This window comes from Poeciliopsis prolifica, unplaced genomic scaffold (genome assembly GCF_027474105.1).
Source record: "Poeciliopsis prolifica strain line A6 unplaced genomic scaffold, Auburn_PproV2 SCAFFOLD003, whole genome shotgun sequence".
NCBI classification, from domain to species: domain Eukaryota; kingdom Metazoa; phylum Chordata; class Actinopteri; order Cyprinodontiformes; family Poeciliidae; genus Poeciliopsis; species Poeciliopsis prolifica.
The window spans coordinates 19,625,844-19,649,357 of NW_026562378.1; the positions used below are offsets into that span (position 1 = coordinate 19,625,844).

Consider the following 23,514-nt stretch of genomic DNA (forward strand, 5'->3'; position numbering starts at 1 on the left):
CTACAAACCTGTGCAAATAAAAAAAAACAAACAATAAATTACTTTGTGATTGATTGAAATCAGTATAAACCAGTAAAACCTGTGTTATTCATAATTGATATAATTTTTTTTTCTTTCAATAGTATCACAACTTACGTGAATTATGCTTCCTCCATGTTATACATACTTTCTTAAAAAGTATTTTATTTTATTCTTGCTTTTTTAATTTCATACATGTGAAAAAAACATGAGATATTAATGAGCTTAAATTACATCATTTTTATTGTTGGCAGATATTTTTATGAATATGAAGATACATGATCAACAACATTCAGATCTCCTGTTTGAATGAATTATATTGTACATTTTGATCTAAGAAATTGTATTACATTGAATTAGCATTTATTTTGGTTTTGGTCAAATAGTTTGACAAGAACATAGAAAATTATCTTTAATTTTCTCCAGTCTATGTTGATGGTCATTAAAACAGGTCTTGTATTGAGTAGCAAAAACATGTCCAAAAAGTAATGAAAAACTACTAGAATTGCAAAGGTATAATTGGAAAAGGGCTGAAATGAACAGTAGGGTTAAACATTATCTATCCATCTGTCTGTCCCTACTTTCTTCCTCCCTTTCTCCGTCCATCCATCCATAGATTGTCTTCTTTTTTTCTCGTGTTAACAGATCTAGAAAAACTCAGATATTCTTTCCCCAGCATAACTCTCAAGATCACTATAGGGAATCTGACCAGAAAGGAAATGTGGCACCATTGTGTCTGCCACTTGTGCAAAAAAACAAGCATAAATCAGTTGGAGATTTAAGTATTACTTAGCAAAGATAGAGAGCAGTGAGTAGGGAGCAGAATTGCTCGTTTGTGTTCCTCAAGTGTCCCCCCTATTGATGCATTAAAGTGACAATAAACAACATCACTTTAAGAAAGGAGACTGTATGGACAGCATGAAAACAATTTAAAGGGAAATCTGTACTTTCCTCAATAGGATAGAAGGGAGGGTAGAAGGGAATGGTCGGGACTAGAAAAGACCCGCCCAAACGCATATGCAGATGCATATGTACACACACGCCTATGATTGTCTCCCTTTGGCACAGCTTCTTGTTTAGCCTTTAGGTGCCAAAGCAATTAGTTATGTTAATTGCGGGGTCCATCGCCGGTGAATGCAGGTTGAATGGGGCCAGTCTGCATTGGAGGATTGGCCAGAATCCATGTGGAGAGTAGGAGGTGGGGCTCAGTGGGAGGCCGTTTGTGACGTCGCTGGAGCGCTCAACCCATGAAAACAGGGGAGAGAATAGCATGTGGGAAAAGTGGGGAGGAGCTTGAGCTGAAAGGCGCAGAGTGAGAGGATAGGGAGCTCAGAGGTTGAGTGAGCCAGCGTGAAAGAGGAGGCATATTCATCAGAGAGAGTAACTTAGGTATAGCAGACTGTGTAACAGGAATAGAGAGTGGCAGAGAGCTTTGCATGAGAAACATCAAAATCTCAAGGACAGAAGGGAAGTAAGCGAGAGTATTTGAATTTGTAGAGTCCTGTGTTTGCTGGTCTACTCGGTTATCCATCTCCATCTGGGTGCCATCTGTGTCTCTGGCTTTGGCCTTCACTGCGCTGGAGCTCACATATGTGGGAATGCAAACACATGCCTGACATATGAAGGCGTGGAGTCACAAAAGAGGACAAAAAGCAGAGGACAAGAAAACTCTGCCACTGCAGCTGACTTTCTTCAAGGACTGAAGAGTGGACTCTACTAGAGTGGCGGTAGGAGCAAGTGATTCCACTTTACTTTTGTATTGCTATGGTGTGTATTTATAATATTAATTTGTCTCAGTAGGAAAGTAGGTGAGAGTTTGCTCGTTGGCAAATAGTTCACTTTGTGTGTGTGTGTGTGGGTGGGTGCGTGTGTGTGTGCGTGTTCAGTCCTAATTCCCAAAGCTGGTCTGTACTGTGCAGATGGTACATCATCCTCTCCTCTTTATCTCTTCATCCTTGTGGACTCAGGTATGAGGGAGGCTCTCAACCCTCCTCTTGTCCTGGGGTCAAAATGACCCGCCACTGTGTTAAAACCCTCCAAAAAATCCACTAAATATTTTTTTTTAACTTGAGATTTTAAGACTTTTCCTAGATTGGCCAAAACAATAGAAAAAGTTAAATGTTGCGTTTATTCACATTTTCATGTAAGCTGTACAAAAAAATGTACAAAGATGGTCTTGGGACCCGTGAGGCAAATAGAGTTGAAATGAAGGTCACAGAGTTATTTACAAACCACAAATTGTTACAAAGTTTTAGATGTGTCTCAGATCAATCAGTAGCAGAAGTAAACAAGGCAAATCAGGTGGTGTTTTCGCAGACTTCAACAGACCACCTGTTATTTCCAGAGGTTATAAAGGTCCTGCATAAAAACTATTCAGAGTGCAGCAGCTCCTGATCAACCTGAGGATCCATCTACCACAGCCACTTCCCCAGCTAGGGCAAGTAAGAGGAAGAGATGTGAGTTCTGCCCTCAAAAGAAGGACTGTAAAACACATACTGTGTGCTGCAGGTGTAAGAAATATATCTGCAAAGGCTGTGCACTTGCATACTGCCCTACATGTGCTAATTAGTTGAATGGATTATGTTATTTTTCATTTTTTTTGTATTGTACATTCTCTTAAATTGTTCACTGGAGAAAAGTAAAAGAAAATTAGTCATTGAGATGAATAAAAATGCATTCAAAACTCCTTTTTGCACATTTCTTCCTTTTCTTAAGCTATAGAAATTTAGGTGGAGAGGGAAAACTCAAGTATTCACACATTTTGTGTTGAATTACAATATACAAGATGAAATTTGGTGTTTAAAATTCAATTAAGCTGCTTATATTGGGGGTTTAGTGAAGATGGGTCATTTTGACCCAGAGGACACAGGGTGTATACAGAAAATGCAGACAACAGGAGGGTAACTTGTGCACAGCTTTTGCTGCCATATGGTGAATAATATTAATTATTACATAAAATTATCTTTCTGAAGTTCAGAAGACTAATTTTCTGCATTGAACTTGCTGAATATAATACGTTTTAATTCAGCAAGATTTCAAGAAATAAAAAAAAAACAGCTACATTTTAATGTACTTCATAATAAACTATTTACTTTTTGTTTGTTTTTTCTCTTATGTTCTATACGTTTATTCGTTCTGTCACTTTTTGAAAATTGAATCAAATCAGTAATTTTGTGATGTCTTATGTGCCTCATCCTCAGCTGTCATTTAACCAGAAAGCAATCAATTCTTCCACATGACAAGCAGAGCAGAAGAAACTAGGTAAAGAAAAGATGTGCATATGTTGTACAGTATCCCGGGCAAATGGGAAGAAGAGGGAAACTGCTTCGTATGACTTTCATGCTCGGTCTAAACGTGGCGCCTTGACATTAATGGGACGTGGGAGCCATTGTTTGCTCTCTCAATGTTAGCCAGGTACACCTCTATGCTCAAGAAAGCAACTTTCTGTTTTTTTTTTTTCTTTTTTCAGTGCAGTCAGACAGGCTTGTTGTGGGAAAGAAACAGACAGAGAAAAGAAAAGGAGACCTGGCCAGTGTCATTTCAGACTGGCCAGGCCATCAGGGAGATACGAGCGACTAACTGTCGGCTGCACAGCCTCAGAGCAGAGACCCCTGTCTGGTCTTCTGGATTTTATCATATTCCTGGCAGCAGGCTCACTGTTCTGTAGTGAGTCTGAAAATGTGCTTGCATGGAGGCCATTCCAATTAATTTTATTTTTATTCAGAAACCTTATGTTTACCTGCCAGGCCACTGTATTCTCTGATACAGAGTTGCATTGCTTTGAAGTTTTTTATTAAGCCCATGATAAGCTCATGTTTGAGTTAGGCAGTGAGTGTCCCTCCATCTGTGAACCAGGTGTACTGCAGATATTGCGTCTGCTGAGACTACAATGTTACTTGTCTTATAGCTTTCTTCACCTTTTTTATCTTTTTGACCTCAATCCCCACTGTGAGTTTGTCTGCTAAATGTGTTGGAATAAATGGAGAATAAGTGCACAATGACCCCTGCCCAGTTGCTCTAAAGAATTTGTGACAGATAGCCCCCCCTCAGTTTCATCATGTACGCACACAGAACAGAGCAGCTGCTTGTGGAGTTTGCTGCAGGAAGTGCTCTATTAGTTCCATTGGCAAGGGCGGTGATATGTTGCCCCAGGGCTCAGCAAGAGGTTGTGCATTTGAGCGGAACATGTATTGAAGCTTACAATCTGATTTTAGCATAAGCTCCTTGTATAAAAGTGCTTAAAATGTTTCATCATGGGAACTGGTAAAAAGCTATATGTTTTGGTTAATGTAGAAAGGTGCACATTAGTTTGTCAGCATTAACATTTGCGTCTTTTACCCTCCTCCTTCCTCTAATATTTAATTATTTTTCTTTATCTAAACTGTATGAGCAGTGGGATCATCGGTTGGACTTACTGACTCTTCACTTTTCCAAGAGACCTCGATGACCCAATGCAAAACTTTTATTTACTGGTCATGTAAGTTTAAGAAGTCTAAAAGGCTGGGGAATGAGTTTCATTCAATGGTTGATTGATAAGAGGTGTGACAGGGTTCATACTGTCTATATCTAGTAACACCTCTGTTCATGCTCAGAAGAACTAAAAATGTGTGAGCTAATTTGCAAGGTGCATCAGTTGAGAAGAAATTGGTGGTGTTATCTTTCTCCATGAATTGCTTGCTGCAGTCATTCATTTATTTCTCCAACCTTGTGTTTAGACAAAAAACTTTTTATAACAAAAAGTTACATTTTATAGGCTCTTCTTACCTCCTATGATTTACTATACAAACACAAAACTGTTGTCTTTTCTAAGATTCCGTCAGCAGTGTTTTCACGCTTTAACATATTCCTCCTTTTGGTGGGTTTTGTAACATTTACAAAGAAATTGTAGGCAATCCCCCAACATTATGCAGCAAAGGCACCTAAACTCACGCGAAACAGAAACTTACTCATCCTCCACTGTTCTTAGTGCCTCATTCTTCACATTGTTCTGAGCACAGCTGGCCTCTTTGTTTTACTTATCTGTCTCTGAGTGGTTGTTGAGCACTGCTCTTCCATACAGCTGAGCTCTGGGCTTACCCACAGCTTTGTTTATGTACTCTGTGAACCAAATGTGCAGTTCTGCCTTGCTTTAATTCATTGCATCACCAGAGCTAGAGTGTGTTAAATCAGGATCAATTCTTTGTTTAAGTCTGGTATTGTAGACTTACCTTGTTGGAGCATTTGTCCCGCTCAAATAAAAATTCTCTTGAGTTTCCAGTGTGGAGGTGGCGCGTGCTGATAGCAACATCTGTTTGGACCTGAGCCCAGTCAGTCAACTGGGCTCTTAAAGCCTGTCACACCTGGTGTAATACAGGGCAGCCCTATTGTTAGCTTTGTTTCCTCATGTCTGGGGCTTGCACTTTGTTTTATGGACTCCTGCAACAGACTTGATCAGTTGGTGTATTACTATTGCCTTAGAGAAAAAGTAGCATTTATTTGGTAGCAGGTTAGGTTTATGGTCTGTGTTTACAAGATTCAGGAGACGCTCACTCCCAGTCCTCCAGAAACACAAAGGCACGTACATAATCAGCATTTTCTTGATATTTGCTTGGTGTATTTGAAATGTGCAGAAGAAAATGGTCAGTAAACCAACATTGTTGTAAGATTTAAATATTTTCCAGTTTATCTCCCGGATTATAACACAGGAACCAGGAGCTAGCCAGTCATAGACCCCAAGATTTGTTGTCCAGACGGACAGTTAATCTGCTGATTTTGAGTAGGTCTGAGAGCTTGATTGGTTGAAATTTGAAATGTCCTTGTTAGATTGCTGCTTAAATTTGAGCTCAAGTGTTAACACATGACCCAGACAGGCTTTAAAAAGGGCGTATTTGTTACTGAGTTGCAACTGTCCTCCAAAATCAATTGATGACAAACACATATCTTGTTAAATGGCATCTATTTTCAGCTCCTTAAGTCTTTGCCCAGCTTTACAAGTTCACACTCATTTTTTTATGATTGAGCTCAAATTTGAAATCTTTTCAATTATTCTAAAAGTTTTGATAATACCAAAACTACAGTTGTCATATATTTTGGCTATGTATCAATACTGAATTAGAAACACATATATTATTTGAAAATAAGCTTTCAATAAGGTATTTTACTACACCAGAATAGATAGTACATTATAATACTGTATTGTACACAATAAAATAAAGGATATTTTGAAAAATTAAAACCTTTATCAACGCATTCATGAAACCGAATGTGGAAAAATGGTTCGAACAGCAAAAGTAACAATCTTGATCATCATAGTGTCTGTTTTGAGGACCTACAAATCATATCAGTTTATTGTTATCATCAAATGATGACTTAATTCCTGTAATTTGTTTTCCAATAGCTGATATAATCCCAAATTATAGATTTTGTAGGTTAGTGCATTCAGCTGCTGTCCCGTCATTCTTAGCCCAGCTACATGACTTCACATCCACGTGGACACTATGCGTCCAACATCTGCCAAACCTCCTGCTCCCTCCTGCATCACATCACCAAACCTCTTTTTATTGCTCATTCTCAGTTTTATGGACAGCGTCTGTCTGCCTTGCCGTCCCCTCTTACGTTTTCTTTTTCAGTTTGCCACTAAGTACATTTCCATCCATGGGTTCTTTTTTTCCCCCTATGTGGCATGCTGGATTACAGCAGTGTTTTTGTAATTATCTCACTGAGAAAAAAGGTTATGCAAGGGCTTCTCCCAGCATTACTCTGTCACAGGGACATGTGAGGAATTTATTTCAGGGATATTACTTTTTTACATGCATACATGACAGCCTTGGTTTTTTCAGATCTGTTTATTATCTTCTATAGTTGTCCATTCCTCCCATTTCTGTCACTGTATATACTGCTTTTTTGCTTTCCTTTTACTGTCAACCTTGCCACCTCCCCAATCGCCTGCCTTCCTCGCAGAGTGTTGACATTGGGTTTTATCCAAATATGTAGTCTACAGGCCTGGAAGGTGGTAATGAGAGCCAAGAAAAACAGCCTGGCTCTGAGTCTGACAACCAGGCTTGTCTTCCTGATGAAACCAAATGAAAACAGTATTTTTTTTCGCCTTGTTATTCCCTCCCATCCTCCATCTTTACCTCACAGTTCAAATCCTCCCTTCGCCAGCTCTGGCGCCTTTAAATTGATGACTAATTTCTTCATTCCTGTCAGAGCTGGGTTTAAACTCTGTCAAGGTCTTAAAATGTTTCGCTGTGATAACACAGTGAAACCTTGTAGCTTTTAGGAAACTCCGCATAACTGTTTTTGAACATACTCAAAAAATTCAGGAAAAATAAGCTTTTCTGTCTCACTTTATATGTTTCTAATTTAAAAATTGTGTTTGTAAGTTTTAAGTTTGGCTCAACTTTGAATGGCTGAGGAGTCATGCAGTCCCAGAGGAGAAGTAGCTTGAACTAGTAAAGTAACTAAAGGACACACATTTTAGAGATGTTTTAACACCAAGCTATTTAACCTGTTATTTATCTTCTAGGTTACAACAATTGACATTTGGGGGATCATGCACGCGCTGTTGAATTATTTTTAATGGTTGTGATTGTGTTGCTGCCTCTTTGCGTGTGTGTGGATGAAGGTCAGCAGGGAGCGCAGGATAGAGGAACAGATGTGTGCTGTATTGTGACTGTGTGCGTGGACGGACGGGGACCAGGTGCAGCCTTTGTCTCCCCAGCATTTAAGTCCACTCGCTCACATTCAGCTGCCTCGTGCCACCCCTCCCCCTCTCTGTGCCCCTCCGCCTTCTTTGCTTCTCTCCGTTGATAGCAAGGCAGAGATGTGTATTTATATGTGGATGGGTGGATGTCGGCTGGGGCTGCCTTGGCCTGGAGGAGGAGGCTTCAGCAGCCCCTTATGTCTTCCCCCCTCCCTCACAGGTGACTGTTGGAGGTCCCAGCTGGCTTGCTCTTGGCCGATTAGATCCATATGGTACAGGAGGAGGAAAGAAAGCCTGGTTAATGTTCAAATCAATCGCTGCTGTCTGTGCTTTTTGTTGATTTTCTTTTTCATAGCATATTATGTGAGATCCATGCATTGAACAAGTTGAGAAATAACCAGAATTTTGAAGAATAAAATTACTTGCTTTTATCAATTCTGTGCAACACGTATAGAATATTTGATCAGTTATTCTCAGTATAAGTAAATGTTGAATAATACCACAGAAAAAATATGGATTTTCTTGATAGATTTTGTGCTCACTGTAAAGGTTGATAGCCGGTGTTCTAAAGTCTTCAAGTCTTGCTCGCTTATTTCAAGTTATAATTTGAACAACAGATGCCACTTTCCTGTTGAATCTAGCCATGAGCCAGTCAGCGGTATCAAGATGTTCCACACTTTCAAAATTGCAAGCATTTTCCATATACCCTTATGCAGTTCAAAGTTTTTTTAATGCTCAAAAAAGTGCCAGACAAGAAGATTTCTCAAAGTATGTGTAGCAAAGAGTGTTATCGCTCTTCTCCTCCCTCTCTTGTTGCTAAATGCTGATGGTCAGGAGTGTGAAGTGGAGATGGATGGAAGGATGGATGGATGGATGGATGGATGGACGGACGGACTGACATTATACTGTAAAAATCTAACAGGGGCATGCCTCATGTAGTCATAACCATTGGTTTAAGTATGGGTATTTCAAGTTTTGCTTCAGACAATTTAGAATTTATAATCAAAAATAAAATATCAAAACACAGCCAATAAACAATGTAAAAATACAAGAGTGTACCAATTAGGTAAAAATTATGGCATTTCATTCTCCGTAAAGGAGCACAGTCATGTCATTTAGTTGAAATTGAAAATTTTCGAGGTCAGAGATGAGTTTAAAAGAAGACAATACAAATCTATATGTATGCTGTTTATGTCACTCAAAGATGGAAACATCAAACAGTATGACATTTCAGTAAACTATTCTTAATACTCAGCTTCATGACTTTTCCATGATTGTTCTGTAGTCTGTGCTGTCACACCATGTTTTTTGTGGGGATGGTGTAAATCATAGATTTGTAATGTATTACAACCTGAATTCAATAAAAATAAGTGATCTCATGAAGTCATAGTGTGCCTGCTTCTAGGTTCAGTGTGCATTCGATGGTCTTATTAGTTACAGCTGCCCTCTTAGGCGTAAGCATTTACTGCTACTTTTGACTAAATGCGGCTACATCCTCTAAAATTAGGTTAGAACCTCCACTAAACCTTCACAGTCAAACCAATTATATCCCTTATCTAATGGAAGCATGTTCTGAGAAGTATCGCTTAATAATCTTCCAGATTGAAAAATACTCTCTGGGTACAAACTTAACTTGGATAGCCATTTTTTGCTACCTTTCATTATCCAGTATATATGCTCTAAAGTTTTTGCTTGGATGATGCTAGCTGTGTACTTTAATGTTTTGTTCACTCAGGTACTTTCTAAGTCACTCCACTAAAAAGTCCCTGATTTTCAAGCCAAACTCCTGATGCCGAACTTGATTTTACAGTAATGCCAAAACAAGTTTGAACTTTAACTCATTACTATGGTGTGCATGTGCACATGCTAAAATTTCTTTATTTTTATTCTCAGTGATAAAGTAGCCCTGCATGTGTTGCATCTTCTCTCACCTCATCTATTTGACAGGACAGAGATAGCAGAGTGCTCAGCAGGCCAACACCTCACAGCTGCCAACCTTTGGAGTTTAGTCTTCAGAGTTCTTCAGAGCAAGATGCACACTAGTGCTGAACATTTGTATTTATATATGTCCAGGCATGATTTATGTTTATCCACACATAATAGGTTATGCACCCTCTTATTTGACATGGAATAAGTTAAGGTTTTTATACCATTTTCTTCTTTTTTGTTCTTGATTTCAGCACATTCACTCCATATTGTAGTTCAACAAAGGTAATCGCTTTCTCTTTCTCAGTTTTCGCCCCATTTCGAGTCATCGCCGACGAAAGCAGAGGCAATTAACGCCGACTGAATGTTTTAATGGAGACGAGTGTCACCTGAAGCTGAACAAACAAGGAACACCTGGCTAGCAACAGCCATCACCATTGATGCGTTTTTGCTTTTCCATACCTCCAACAGGAGTTGGTATAGAAAGAAAATATAATTTATATTTATCTCTAAATAGGCAAGGGAGAGAAGAGCAGCAAGGAGTGGGAGAAGAAAAGGAAAGTGTTTTGTTTACAATAGCCACAAATTTTAGTGTCAGTTACATATGCTAGGAAATTACCTTAAATTATGTCCCCATATTTTTCAAAATGCATTTTATTATGCCCATGTCCATGTGTGCTTAGGAGTTGTATGTACCTTCCCTTTATTCCATTAGCGTGAGGATGACAGGTGGCATTTAGGCCAAACACCCTACATCCTCCTTTGAGCCAATATTCACCTGAGTTAACATTAGACCACTTCACACACTCAGCGCTTGTGTGTTTTGTGGTTGCAGTGACAGCTGCATCCCCTCTGAAAGTCCTACGTCCGTATACGACAGACCTCAGGTGCTTACAATCCAGATGAAGTCATCCAGCTATGTGCGGCGTCTAATTGACAAGCAGAGGCAATTCTCTGTGGGCTGACAGCAATACATGCACACACACCTGATGTCTCCTGTTTAGGACATTACCTCTGGCTCATGACAGACACTACCATCTCTTAAGATTGCATGAACACAGCTGCAACCTCATTTCCTAACTCCCTTAAAAATTAGGTCACTAAAAACTTGTGTTTAATTTCTTTGGTATTATAAAGGCATTTCCATTAAAAGCAATTAGCCATTTGTAAGAATATTTAATCTTAACATAATTTTTTGGGGGGAGCCAGGGGAAGTTTTCAGAAATTTTTTTTTTACGTTTTTCAAAAGATAACTTTTACTGCAAGCTGGAAGACAATATTGGATATGTGTGTTGTAGAAAATTGTTTACATGATAACAATGTTGTCACTAAGGCCATATGCCCCGTTGATTCTGTTATTGAGATGTCAGTCTAATTTCCTGGCCATACGGACAGAGTGTGCAGAGCTTTGGAACCGGTGTGTGTGTGCGTGCATGCTTGCTTGCCGCAGGCTGCTTCCTGCGGTGTGCTGGCGCATGTGGTGGATATGGCAATCCAAATGTCTGCGTAGATCCCTCCTTCCTGCCCCCTGTGTCGGTGAACAGGTGGAGCGATGGCAGGCAGGCCAGAGGGCTGAACTGAGAGAACGGGGAAAGATGGAGAGGAAAAAGAGGTGGAGGAGGACTGGAAAATGAAGGATGAACAGTCAAAGCTGTATAATGAGTTGAGACCCAGACTGTCAGATAGAGAATTTGCAGATAGGACACAAAAAGACAAACAGGGCTAAGAGTAATGTTAAGAGTTTAGCAAGGTCGCATGAAATATATTCAGAGTGTCTCAGTTTGAAATTTTGTTGATCCTTTGAGCTAGCAATTTCGCAAGATTTTATACCATGTTTATTAAAGGCTTTTAGATTTTGCTTTTGATAGATGAAACCCATTCCAACTTAACCCTTTATAAACTGGAAAGCTATAGCTCAAGGCTATCAAGAGTTCATAGCTGTGAAAAACATATAAAGAGCGCTATTGAAACTGAAGCCCTAAAACCATGAAACCACTTTTTAAAAGCTGCTCTCCCTTGACCTGTGACCCATGAGACCCTGCTTGTCTATTAATTGTCAATTCTTGAAGCAGTTAGAAAAGTCTGATCCACTCTAAAGGGAGACAGGACCAGGGCTTCATGAATCTCTTCGAGACAAAGACAGCTTCTGATCCCACGTACCCCCTTCTCCAACTGCAACCACGCCCCCCGTTACACTCGCTCCAAACCCCTTATCTGGTGGTCTTATTCACAGTCAATAGCATATTGAGAAGTTGGGTTTAACATTCAAAAGCTTTGCCGATCTTGTTAGTAAAGCGTGAAATGGCTCCGTCCCTTTCTCTTCACATCTCTAGGCTCTTTCTTTAACCCCCCCCCCACACACACAGTGTTTAGTGGGGTTCTCAATGAGGGGGCATTCTACTCCCACACAATAGATTTCTTCAGCATTTCTTCTGCTATTGATCTGAATGGGTGAGAGTGAGGGTCTAAACTTTAGACATCTGCTTCTTTGATGGGGGCAGGGTGGTTGGTGCCCTGGCAGTATGTGTTGTATGATGTAAAGTGGGTTTGGGTGTATGCGTGTGTGTGTGTGGGTGTGTTGTGCAGTGGTGGTTCCTTCTCAGCTAAACACTTGAATCCATTGCATTAACATAAACAGTGAGCTATTAGGTGATCTTGCCTTTTTGTTGTCTTGTTTGCATTAATACTCTCTTTCCTTTGAGCTGTCCAGTTTGATGGTTTTAGCTGAAGTCTGATATTGCTGTTTTCAGAGTGTTCAATATCCATGTATGTACACTACATCTTTGTATCTTCTGGACATATAAGTTAATTTTGAATATCTTGTTGAAAAAATTGTCTTAATTCAAGAGCACGTTTTGTAATTAGCATTTTGACCCATAATAGACCTCTTGCTGTCCTTCCACAGACAGTAGAGAGAAGAAGAGTCCTGCCATGCCCGGTTCGCCTGTGGATGCTAAGACTCATTCCAGATCAGCCCCCAGCAGCAGCGCCAGCTCCACAATGCCACCCCTGCCTTCTGTCAACCCCAGTGGCCCTCGTCCGGCCTCCTTTTCCACCACAGCATGTAAGAAAACTTCCAAAATCTCTGTGCATTCTTGGTCAGTTGTTGCTTCAAGTTGGCTTGTCATTTCCCCCTCAAACCTGATTTATATTCTTAAAGTAGAACGGGTAGTCCAGACTTAGAATGAAGGCTTAGTAACACAAATAATTTTAGAGCATCTGGAACCACTTATCGGAGCTTATTTTTACTTCACCTCTCCTCCCCAGTGACAAATGGGAATCATCATTCCCCACCAACGCTGAACGCGGTGCCCTCACCACCACAGCGTTACAGCAATGGACCATCTTCTTCTTCATCTTCATCGCTGGCTAATCAACAGCTGCCGGCCACCTGTGGGGCTCGCCAGCTGAGCAAGCTGAAACGTTTCCTGACCACACTGCAGCAGTTTGGCAACGACATTTCTCCCGAGATCGGAGACAGCGTCAGAAGCCTAGTTCTGGCCCTTGTGGTAAATCCTTTGATGTTTAAGAGAAGGAAAAAAAGGCAGTATTTTGTAGAAATTCATCTATTCACTGTTTTCCTACACTTAACTCTGCCTTTCTCCTAGAACTCAACTGTTACCATTGAGGAGTTTCACTCAAGGCTTCAGGAGGCCACCAACTTCCCCTTGCGGCCCTTTGTTATTCCTTTTCTCAAGGTAAACATACCTTCCCCCTACTGACTTTCTGTCAGATTATTTCCAGGTTTTGGTTGCAGGCAGCAGCTTTATTGTCTTTTCCAGTTAAGCAACGTATAGTTAGCCTATTTTACTCCATGCTGTCAAATTAACAGCATGGAAACCCAGTTATAAATTGATCTAAACAATACATGAGAAAAAATAACTTCCCAGGATACAGTGTAACAATCAGCGTAACCTTTTTGTGTAGTATTGATGACTGCATGCATTTCCTTGTTAATGGTTTAAACCAATCAGAACTTAATATCCGACTTGACAAGTAACAGATGAGTTCTTGTCAAACAGCCCCTTGAGGCTCTTTGTACCTAGTGAGTTTGCAACAGTATACCTTTTAAAAGCTCCCCTCAGCAAAGCAGCCCATAAATCTTCAGTCAGTTGTAGCACTGTTCTTTAAACACTCGAAATCTCTTTTTCTCCACACTTATTTCTAACTTACCTTTGGAATCCCTCCATCTGTCTTCCAGAAAGGAGAATTCTCTGTTCTCTGTCTTCTACTAATTTACTGCAGAGGAGTTGTCTCCCTCCTAAACGTTATTCCAACTCTGAGAGCTTTGCAAGAGATGGGACTGATGGGGTAAATTCTGTAAACAAGGAAAAGAGAAAGAGGTGGCTCAGGAGGAGACAGGGAAAAGTGGGAATTCGGAAGTGTGAAACATGCCCATAAAGTGTTCCCGTCTCTTTTTATGGTCTGTACTGCGCCATATGGAGCCGCTGTCCCTTTTTAAAAGAGCATTCAGCTTTCAAGGCGCCGCCAAACTAGCATCCGCCTCACTGAACCTCAGAGAGCCCCTACATGCAGCACATGTGTCTGCTTTCTGGGGGCCTCAGGGGAAGAAGGGATATAGAGAATCCTGATAGATAGGCACAGGGGCTTTGTTGATGATCGTTCAGGTTTGGGGTTCAGGAGATCTCATAAACTTCAACTTCAACAAAGATGTCATATTCAAGGGGAAAGAGGTGCAGTTTAAAAAAAACTTTAAATACCATTTGGGAGTGCTCTGTGATAGGATGAGGTCAGTCATAAAATGAGAACGCAATGGTTATTTATTTGGTTGCTCAAGAAGAGGGAGCAGTGGGGGTGAGGAAGTGGTGTAATTGCAAACACACTGGAATCTGTTCCCAATTAGGGAAATACAGGGAACAAAAGCAAGATAGAAAGATTCAACAGACAGACACGGATAAATATGTGCATGTGGATGTGAAAATGGACAGTGCAAGGGAGGATAAAGAACTGGAGCTTGTGCATCAATTGTTTTGAAATGTTTTGAAGCCTTGGTGCCATCATACATAGTTTTACTGTAACCAACACAGTCTAAGTGTGCTTATCCCTCCTGCTGCGTGGGAGGTTAGCAATCATCATCAGTGGTAGTGCTGCCATTTTTTATTTGAATTAGGAAAGCCACAGCCACTATGGAGGCAGCCACAGAACAACACCCAAAGCCAGCTATACAGCCAAACCTCAAGAAGTTGCGCTCCCTGTTCTTTGTTTCCTCTCCCTGGTGCCAGATCTTTACGGGAACTCCTTGGCCAAAGTCATGTTATCTTGTTCTGTAAACTGATGCGTTGTAGTGTATCCAGTTATTTTACAGTTATTTTTCTCCTCATAAATTAGTACCATTGATATTTATCCCACAGTCGCTATTAAAACAAACCCAATATGATGTTGTTGTACTCTCCCGTACACTTTTGGAAATCTGACTTTTTTGGTGATGCAAGAATTTCATCATGTATGGCTTTGAGTTTGAGTAGATGTGGTTTCCATTAATCAGTCCTTAACTTTGTTACTGTCAAAGCCAGTGGACTAATTTAAAACAATATCATTGTATATTTTATAGGCAAACCTTCCACTGCTGCAGAGGGAGTTACTCCACTGTGCACGAGCTGCCAAGCAGACCCCAGCTCAGTACTTGTCACAGCATGAGCACCTCCTGCTAAGCACCACCATGACTTCCTCTCCAGACTCCTCTGAGTTGCTGATGGAACCTCCTGAGGCAGGGATAAAACGACACAGCCCCAGCAGGTTAAAAAAACATTTGCATGCATTCTTCTAAAATGAAGCTATACGTTTAGTAGGTTGTAGAGAGATGGGTTACTTGAGTACCACTTTCTTGTGTTTAGGGCAAAGGAGAACGGCTTCCACGAACGTCCTCCAGTAGCAATGGAGCCTGCAGCAAAACGGATTTGCACCATCAGCCCCGCTCCACGACACAGCCCCGCCCATCCGCTGCCCCTCACTGCCCAGCTTCACCCAACTCCTCCACCCTTGCAACACTATGCCTTGGATGACATAGCAGCTCCACACATCTTACACCGAGAGCACAGCCAACGTGTCCTGGAGATCCGTGAACTTAAGGACAGGCCACGACTCCCTGGTAGGTGACAGACATGATACTTGTGATACTTGTCACAGTGCTTTGAAACATTTGTTCTGGAGAGCATTAAAGGTGCAGTGTGTGCCAGCTTTAAAATGCTTTTATCATGTCAGCTTGTGAATGAATGAAATGCCTCACTGTCTCTCAACAACAGTCTTATATTTCATGAGGATCAGTGGAGACAGACACTGTTGTTTCAGACCAACAGGATTTTGATATGACTGGCTATATAGATATCAATTTGGATAAAAGACAATCAACAACAGTCAAACCCAGTTAAGCCCAAACATTGCTGAAACTGCATGTTAATACTGTATGTCTGTGCAAATGATAATGTAAACAAGTCACTGAAGGAACAAGAGCATTGGGAAGTTGCTTTTGACAAGTCCACATTCCTTTTTGTGACACTTGAACCGTTATTTTTTTAACTTAAGCACATAAATAAATTGAGTGAATAGATAAAGCTAAATTTACATTTTTCACATTGACATAGTTTTAATTAGTTTGCCAAAAATATGCAACATCAATATTTTGTGTACTTTTTCTACAAATGTGGACACTGCTTCCTTAAATCTATTAGACAGTCATGCAGGCATATATTGATCTAATATATCACTTTGCTATAATCAGGAAAATGTAGAAAACAGTCCTCCTTCCTTCTGTTTAGCTCCTGCAAGTAGCTAAACATGCATTTTGAAAATTGTCACTAAAACAGAAACGCATACATATATTATAATCTGTACGCAGGAATGGGTGGTCTATGTGTTTGTTTAAAATCTTGGTATATCTCTGGAATCCAGATATGTGTATAAACAGAGCTGTACTGTCCAGGCAGGGGGAGTTTGGTTCTACTCTGGTGTATATCTGCCCCTCCATTTGGAGCTTGTCAGCACTTAGTGGAAACAGCAGTAGCTCACACACACATACATACAACAGCACATACACACCTATGTATTCGGGGTAGAGGTGCCGTGTTTACGAGGCCTTTAGTCTGTCTGACAGCCTCCTACCCGCCTGCCGCCACTTAACTCACAAGCACACACACACAAGGATAAACACATCAGTCACCTCCCCTCCCCCCAGTCGTAGCTTTGAACTGATGAACGCTGATGAGATCCAGAAGTTGGGAAGATTTTTGGGAAGGCAAGAGCGTGTGTGTGTCTGCGTGTTTGTGTTTGAGATTGTGAGTTCGTCTTTCGTCTTGTTGCCCTTTTGTTTTTTGAAAAACTCGTATTGAAGAGATGGTGATTTCCATCTTCGTATGCTGTGCATGTGTGTTTTAATGCAGTTCCTATGTTTGTGGACATGGGTTCAAGATGTTTTTTGGCTCCTGCATGAGCTCTACCCCATGTGTGCAAACTGTTACTTCTCTTCAGTGTATAATTAGATATTGCCTAAGTCGAGCTACGATGGGAAACACATCCCTGTGTGTATGTGGGACGCAGGGATCCACAGCGAGTGTCAGAGCGGCTGGTTGTGTTTAGGAGTGGAGCCACTCCACTCAGCCTGAGTGTCTCCCTGTTGGAATGCCGTGCGCTACAGAAGGGGAGGTGCTGTGGGAGTACTGTGTGTCTGTTTGTGTGTGTGGTTGACAGCTGACTTCCAGATGTGTGCAGGCTCTGCATGCTAAGGGTCTGTTTTGCATCATAGGTTTTCCCTTTCACTCCACCTTTGTTGCTCACTGTCCCGTGCTTTTTTTTTTTTGTTTTATTTCTCAAAGCAGTAACCTCAAATTGCTGCTGTCAGACTTGATATTTTATGAGCTTCCATTTAGATTTTTAACTTATTTTGGTTTTTGAGCACAATTGGTACTGGAGAGATTGCTGTTTTTTTGTTTTTTTTTTTTGCTCTGACATATATTCATGATGAACGAACAGTCTAAAAGTGTATATTTTTGTGACATTTTACATCTTTCACTCACTCATTGTCACTTTTGAATAATCCTTCATTCAAAGGAATGTTAATCACATGAGTGCGCTATCTCTCTTCTGTGTGTTCTAATCAGGCACTAACGGAGGCTATCGTGAGGAGCCGGTGGACCACAGACTGACAGACAGAGAGTGGGCTGATGAATGGAGGCATCTGGATCATGTAAGTCTGCAGGCAGGCACCACTGCTGTTAATGGTTTGTGATATAGCTGGAATGTAATTTGTTTTACTAAGGTCCTGAGAAGAAATGTTTCAGTTTTCACAATCTTGACAGTAAAAATAAATTAGAGTGACACTTCCTGATAGACATAAAAGCTACATTGGGTGTAAATATGTTTTTCAGCAAAGACGTAAAAAAATATTAACAAGTCAACATTCTTTGCCATTATTTATAAATAGACTTATATTAGTTATTTGTTCATAGTTACCTGACACTAAAACTTTCTGATTACCAACAAAAGCAGACAAAGTACTTATGAACCAGCACTGGACACTGTGAGTCTATTTAGTTCATCAGATCATTAAAACAATTTTTCTGTTTCTGTGTGCATACACATAAATGTTTAAAAGACTGTTTAATTACTTCCTTTTATGGCTGCAGATCAAATAACCTATTGCAATTCAAATAAAATATAACATACACATTGTAAATAGAAACAACTATGTTTTTAGCATTGACGGAATCTTGTCATTATATTGATATAATTCTTAGTGTGTGAATAAGCTACAGGATGGGATCAGAGCAGAGCTAACGCTCTAGCATCTGATTAGGAAACCTCCTGGACGCTTCCCTGGTGAGACCCACGGCTCGCAGGTTTCTCGGCTGTCGTGGGGACGCCAGAGGAGCTGGCCAAAGTGTGGGAAAGGAAAATCTTGGCTTCTCTGCTTGGACTGCTGTCCCTGTGACACCACACGGAAGATAATGGATGATAATAGATGGATTAAATGGATCAAATTTATATAATTTTAATGCTAACAAGTTGGTTATGAGGGAGTTCACTTATAAACAACTTGGATAAAAGGCCAATTAGCTTTTCATTTTTCGTGGAACAAAATTGTCTACAAATGTGTTTTTTTATTTCAATTCTACTTTGGTTAAATATTTGAAAATGAGTTGTTGTCAAGTAGCAGATACGTTCTTTTTCACTGTTAAAATGGGCATTTAAGAATATTTATTTTTGAAAATGTCAATAAGCTATGCCTGAAAGCAATCTTGGACTTTAAAAGTATTGCATTTTCTTGGCCTTCTAGGTGCTGAACTGCATCGTGGACATGGTGGAAAAAACAAGGAGGTCGGTAAGCGTGCTGAGACGCTGTCAGGAGTCGGATCGAGAGGAACTGAACTATTGGAGACGACGTTCTAGCGAGCAGGAAGATCCTCGCAAAGGAGGCTCAGGGTCCACTCCATTTTCCAAAACACACAGTCCGCTCTCTGCAGAGTCGGGTAAGGTGCTTTTTGTACTGTAATTTCAGGTCAATTGTGTCAGCATGAGTCATTTGTTGTCTTTTCATGATTGTTGCCTGTTGCTATTTTCCACAATTTTTTTCCATTGCTTTTGTGATGAAATAAATCACTTTCTCTGAATCTTTATACTTTTATTTATTTGTGCACACAAACTTTCCCTGTTTTGAGATGCTGCCCTGAAAATTTATTTTTTATGTAAATATAAAATTAAATAAATTGCTATTTGTTCACTGCAAGTTTTAGTTTTGAATGCTATTCTCTTCTTGCTTTGCCTATCAAAGTATTCTCAAACCTTCTGGTGAATGAATCCACAAAAAGTAGCTAAAAATTCCAGTAAAACAAATAGAAGTCAACTTGGATCCTTAAAAAATTAAATGACTAAAAGGGGAAAATTCTGTGAGCAATTATTGCAAACTTCTTCCAAATGTTTTCTGAAAATTATGTCACTTTCTCATTTTGACATTCAAAATTAGAGTTAACATTAAACTACTACGGCAAAAGTCATTTCTGCATTATGCTCTTTACATCATCTAGTGGCCATAAATAGAGCTACACCCATGAATTCAGATGTCAGTGTGAGTCCTTCCACAGTTAGGCCTCCAGTCTGCTGTGTACTGGCAGTGTTCTCTCTGTGTGCCAGCCTTGCCATCCCCCTGCTGCTCCATAGTCACAAACAGGTGCCAGGACTGGCCTCGGCCACAGAAGGGCCGTCCTGCCGTCCTGCAGGCTCAGAGACCTAGAGCTGGCTGACTCGCCAGTGCGCCATCTGGACCCACAGCCGGAAAGCCTGCCTGCTCGCCTGGGCTCGGGCCGTCATGGAGGGGGTGTATGAAGGCTTGTTGGAAGAGAGAGGATGGAAAGGAAGGGAAAGAGAAGAAAGAAGTAAGGGGAAACGGACGAGAGAAACTAAGGAAAAAGGAAGTCCGCCAGTCAGCAGAGCTGGAGAGAGAAGTGTGCTGAGATGTAGGGAGGGAAATTTGAGGGAACACTCTGAATATTGACACAGCTTGTTGGTCTGCTTTTTCCTCCAAGCCAAACACATTCCTTTCTAAAGCTGTCAGATCCCGGATCAGTCCAAGAATCTGACAACCAACAATTATGTTGGCTGTGTACCTTAAATATGCAGACATGTTTGCATCAGTGACTAAATTAACAACTTGATGAAAAAGAAACCATCAGTGTATAGCTGTGAGGACTTTCTTTCTACACACCTTTAACATTGATTGGCCTATCAGTCAGGTTTTTGTTATCTTAAAAAGTCAATGTATTTTTTTTAAAATTTAACAGGTGCTTATTCACTTTTTCTACCTTTCTCACAGACTCCCAGCGGGACTTTGGTCCACGGCCAAGTTCAGCATATGTCACTGACGAGATCTGGAGAAAAGCTGGTAAAAATTTCACTCATATAAATTATTCCGGCCTCTTTACAAAGATTACTAAAGATTATAATTTATCTACTAAGAGTCTTAGACCCCTTATGTTGAACTCATGAGGGGAAGTAAACTCTAAACACTTGTCGTCCTTCATGTACAGAGGAGGCAGTGAACGAAGTGAAGCGTCAGGCCATGGATGAAGTTCAGAAAGCAGTGGCAGAGGCTGAGCAGAAAGCTTTTGAGATGATCGCTGCAGAGAGAGCAAAAATGGAGAAGACTCTAGCCGAGGCGAAGAGGAAGGCTCAAGAAGACGCCATCCTGGTCATCAATGAACAGGAGGATTCAAGTGAGGTGAGCAGAGATCAGGGTTTTGTTCCTAGAGAGGATACGTCGGGTAGAACTGTGATATTACATACCAGGTTTGCATGGTTACAGTGAAAGATATTGTGAATGCTATAAGCATTAAAAATGTACAGTGCAAAAATAATGTTACCAATTTGGGATTAATTAACTGGAAATTAATGTATCATTCTCTTTTTAAGTAAATATTCTAGATATTTTACTAAAGTAACTTAAAAGTACATAAGTGAAAGCTTTATTAAAGTTAAAAGTGCTGAATATGCAGTCCAAAAATATTAATTTTCCTGGCAGATTTAGATTTAAAGTTAAATCAAAATCCAACAGGAGTTTACAATATAAATCTAACTGAATGCCTAAATTGATAACTGCAGCTTTGAAACTCATAATTTATCTTTATGAATAAACCATTAGCAAAGTTACTATGAGATGGGAGAGATTTTTTTAATTCTAAGTTAACTAACTTTGTCTATGTTCTCCCTGAGGAGAGTGACTGTGAGAATACTAAGAAGGCATAATGAATGTCTCATACACAAACATTTAAATAAAGGACTGACTTGTATAAATTAGATGGGCTAATTGTGTTCATCCAAAATTTTTATGTTGAAACTAGAGCGAAGAGTTTGTATGTGACACAGTGATGAACTGTCAATCACTCAGAAAAGAATCCTTCCCAGGTAAAGAGCTTAAAGTCTTGGATCAGGACAACACAAATTTAGAAAAAAAGTGTTATAAAATTATGATTTTTACCCTTTTTATTTGCTAGTTTTCCTTTGGTTTTTTTTTCTTCTATCGTGAGTGCAAAATCTCCCTCATAAACCAGGCAGCCAATGAACTGATTGTCTAGGTTGTGTCCATTTCTTCTACCCACACACTGTTTCATGAGAAGCTTAGTGAAGAATAAAGTGGAACTGAAAACTGCATTGCATGTCAGCACAGTTTAACACTCATCACAAATGATTTGTTTTGCTTCTTTTCTTGCATTTTTAGTGTTGCTGGAACTGTGGCCGTAAAGCTAGCGAGACATGCAGCGGCTGCAACGCCGCTCGTTACTGTGGCTCCTTCTGCCAGCACAAAGACTGGGAAAGGCATCACCTCATCTGCAGCCCAGGACTTCAAGCTCAGCCTAAACCAGTCTCCGCCATCACTGCTAACAGGGTCGCTGCCGTGACTGCAGCGGCTGCAGCTGGGATGTCTCCTATCGGCGTAGCCGGGGTCAAAGCTCCTGACAGCATGCCTTCGGCCTCCAGTCCAGGTGGCGAAAAGGCTTCAGTTGCTTCTCGGTCCTCCACTCCCTCAACCCCTGCCTCAGCCTCTGAGACCAATGGACATTAAGGATGCAGAGGACTTCAGAAATTAACACAACGACTGTCCTCTTTGTTGTTGGGGAAGAGTTGAATCAGCAGCATGAGGAAACTATTTGTGGGTTAAGTTAGGATAACAGATTTTTCATCATACTTTGGCAGATAAATAAAGACAGATTATGGATGACTGTTGTGAGTGATGCGTCAATTGGGACTTTGGCTTTGGCGAAGAACAAAGAGACTTGTTTAGCATGCAGTCATTGGATGAACAGATCTCCATAACAGATGGAAACGTCTTTCTGGTCCAAAACCCCAAATCCAGGATCTGTGCTGGAAATTTTTTTTTATAACTGATCATAAGAGAGGAAGTTTTTAAAGGAAAGCCTATAACTCTCCCACCCACTAAACAATATCACTGTTTATATGTGTTAAAACAGTGTATCAGTACCAGCCCTGAAGAGTTTGTCTTTGTTGTTCAGTAAAAAAAAATCTGACAGCCAGCCACCTGAATGCAGTCACTGCACCTCCTCTTTATACGTAAATATTTGCTCACCAACTTGTCAGTTTTTAATATGTGTGAATGAATCAAATGTCGTGTTGTCAGTGAATATTGTAAAGAATATGACTATTTTTGTTAATGCAATATTAAAATTAAGTGTTCAGGTATTTCAAGCAGTTTTTTTTCATCACCAGTTTTCTGTTGCTAAAGAAAGGCCAATAAATGTCTTTTAGGAACATAAAATTCTAACATTAAACTGGGAAATCACTTTGTGTCATTCCTGATTGTCAGAAACTATTCAGCCATGACTTTCATTATTATAACACTTTCATTTTGGTACTTGTTCATATCATCAGGGTCACTGCAAAATCTTTCATCAATGCGTCATAAGATTAAAATCATTATTGTTATGAATTTTACTTAGCTTAGTTATGACATAACCACAAAGAGGAAAGTGTCATCCGTGTATCGCAGTGACAGCTCTGTCTCACAGGAAAACTCAGGAGTATTTGTGTGCAAAAATCATTCTTCTTTTCTCACAGTTGGGCTTAATTTTAGTGATAACCTTTGATTTATCCTACTCTGCTGTTACACCTGAGCTATCCCTGTTTTTGTTTGTTGTAAGATGACTTTGTAAAGAAGATTATGAGAGAAACCCTTTATTTTGAGTCACAGTCCCCCACTTCCTTCATTCTATGAACATGTTTTCTTGTTATGATGCATAACTTCATATGAAAAACTTATCTTGACATGAAGTATGGAATAAAGAAGTAGAGCTACTTCAGAATTGCTTAATTAATGTTGTGTCTGTTTATTCTGAGTAAGAGGAATGTAATAAAGGTAAACCTAA

General features: G+C 40.2%; 1 protein-coding gene across 1 annotated transcript; it reads left to right on the forward strand.

Annotated features, from left to right (window-relative positions):
- Positions 1–1,334: 1,334 nt before the first annotated feature.
- On the forward strand, positions 1,335–23,463 carry cbfa2t2 (CBFA2/RUNX1 partner transcriptional co-repressor 2). Its single transcript, XM_055027143.1, has 11 exons — positions 1,335–1,745; positions 12,534–12,692; positions 12,896–13,137; positions 13,237–13,326; positions 15,201–15,385; positions 15,484–15,737; positions 17,743–17,828; positions 18,918–19,110; positions 20,451–20,519; positions 20,665–20,855; positions 21,852–23,463. Exons 2-11 carry the CDS (start codon positions 12,560–12,562, stop codon positions 22,194–22,196), a joined length of 1,788 nt encoding a protein of 595 aa, XP_054883118.1. The 5' UTR covers positions 1,335–1,745; positions 12,534–12,559; the 3' UTR covers positions 22,197–23,463.
- Positions 23,464–23,514: the final 51 nt, after the last annotated feature.